General features: G+C 39.2%; 1 protein-coding gene across 1 annotated transcript in view; it reads left to right on the top strand.

The window, feature by feature from the left end:
* The window catches only part of parla (presenilin associated, rhomboid-like a), a gene marked incomplete in the record, with an annotated part of 8342 nt that overhangs the window by 1530 nt on the left and 4556 nt on the right, over window positions 1-2256 (top strand). The window contains 5 exon segments of the mRNA XM_014031847.1: window positions 683-866; window positions 1155-1259; window positions 1346-1478; window positions 1577-1672; window positions 1848-1997. Of these exon segments, the coding sequence (XP_013887301.1) occupies window positions 683-866; window positions 1155-1259; window positions 1346-1478; window positions 1577-1672; window positions 1848-1997 (668 nt within the window).

Raw genomic sequence — 2256 nt, 5'->3', positions numbered from 1 at the left:
GTATGAAAAGTCCCATGAGCCTTTGCTGCTTGAGCAAACACTGAATTTTCTCCATGTCCATGGGCTGAAAAAAAAAATACAGAAAAAATGTGGGCAACCGCACTGGCTGCTAGATTAATCATAAAAAGCACAACTTCACTTGAAGTATTTGCATTTCTTGTATTATTTTATTGCATTTGGCCCACCGCCCTCAGATTGATTTTAATTTTGGCCCTTTCGGGGAAAATGTTTGGGTGCCCCTGATTTAAGGACTCTCTAAAGTGTGCGGCTCTCCATTATTTAATACGTTTACTGTAGTGTCTCAGAAACCATCTTGTGCAGGCTTTCTCCTGAAAACAAAGTATCATAAGACCACTATTTTTATCTATGTTAATGCTGGTGAGAGTACAGCCTGTACAGAGGAAGTATACTTTTCTTTCTCACATGAACAAATCTTGAATAATTTTGCATTGTAATTTACTTTCATTTTAATGGCTTTTTATCGTTTATTTATTTATTTATTTATTTTAATTTTCTCGCCTCTGTTTAAACACCATCCTTTCAGGAACACTTCAAATAAATCTATACAGTTGAAGCTCCTCAGGTTTTAAAGTAAAATATGTTTATTTTTACAAATCCTTATGCTAGTTACTGTAGATTTTCTCACTTTTGTGAGTTTTTTTTCTCTCTCTCTATTTGACAGAATTAACTACTACAACCAACAGAGGTGTGGTTTCTGCCAAGAAGCTAAAAAGCCAAAAACCAGGAAAGGAAATGTCACCCAACAAACTAAACCCTCTCCTCCTGGGGCTGGCACAACAGATCCCCCACCTCCTCCAATACTCAGAAGACCAACACTTTTTAGACCGCTAATGTTCACAGTTGGGGTAAGTGTCTTTTTTACTTTTATTTTTTTAACAAAAATATCTCCTTAATTAAGATTTAGTATGCAAAGCATAGTAAAACTTCAAACCAATGAGCCTCGACAAATGGTCCACATAGAACCCCCACAGATGTCCTGTGGTCATGCCCCAAGAGGTCAGAGGTAATTTGATAAAAAGAGACACGAGACAAGAATCATGTGGTTTTGTTCAGAGGCCAGCTGGTGTGTGTTCATTCTAAAACGAGATTTAGGACCAAGGAATGTTGTTGCTTGCTGTCTGATTTCATGTCAGTTTACAGGCTGCTCCTTTGGCGCAGCAGCCATTCTGCAGTACGAGACCCTAAAATCAAGAGTCCGGACTGCAAAGGATGGAGAGGAGCTGGAGAAACTCGTGCTGGTAAAAGGTCACTCAAAACAACTAAAGCTTCTGTTAACTTTTATTACCTGTTGACCCAGTAAACTGAGTGAACCGTTGTGTCTCAGGGCTCCCAGGACATGGCATACTGGCACGACTGGTGGAACCAACTGTCCGGCTTCCAGAGACAACTCATCCTTCTGGTGTCCAAAGTGGACGACTTCTGGAACAGTCTCACTGAGGGACAAAGGACAGCCACTGGTAGTTTTTTTTTAAAGCAGACCATCTTTGTCTTTTATAAAATTGTCTTAAGACTCATTCTGTGTCAGGTTCAACTCCATTCACGTTTTGTTTTCTAGGCATTATCGCTATAAATGCTGCAATTCTGTGCTGCTGGCGGATCCCGTCCATGCAAAGAACTATGGTCAAGTACTTCACGTCCAACCCAGCCTCCAGTGAGTTCAACGATTCTTTAATTTGTTGTTGGAAATGAAATATTAAAACAGCTACATTCATTTTCCTGTAGGTGGTAGTTTTGCCAGCATGATCGCCTGACCAAAACTAAGTTCCATTTCTGTTTCCATTGTGGAAATGGTTTCGTTATTTTGTTTTATTTTATCTCTTCATCAGAAACACGATGTCTTCCTATGATTCTGTCTTGCTTCAGTCACTACTCCATTTTCCACATGTTGGCCAACATGTACGTCCTATGGATGTTCTCCTCTGGAATTGTTTCTCTCCTAGGGAGAGAGCAGTTTCTTGCAGTCTACCTTTCTGCTGGTAAGAAGAATAAGGAAAGCGGGTGGGGTCAGATTGCATTCATCCTTTTCAAATACAACATTGGTACTTTGAATGTTTTTCATCACACTTAGAAGTAGGGCTGCCACAAACGATTATTTTAATAATCGATTAATCACCGATTATTTATTCGATTAGTCGACTAATCAGATCATACGTTAATTGAATATAAAACATACAGCTTATCACGTCAGAATGCAGCTGCTATTGTATAACCATCGTTAGATTTTAGCTATATGCT

This window comes from Austrofundulus limnaeus, unplaced genomic scaffold (genome assembly GCF_001266775.1).
Source record: "Austrofundulus limnaeus strain Quisiro unplaced genomic scaffold, Austrofundulus_limnaeus-1.0 Scaffold6, whole genome shotgun sequence".
NCBI classification, from domain to species: Eukaryota; Metazoa; Chordata; class Actinopteri; order Cyprinodontiformes; family Rivulidae; genus Austrofundulus; species Austrofundulus limnaeus.
This window is presented reverse-complemented; position numbering and strand designations above follow the sequence as displayed.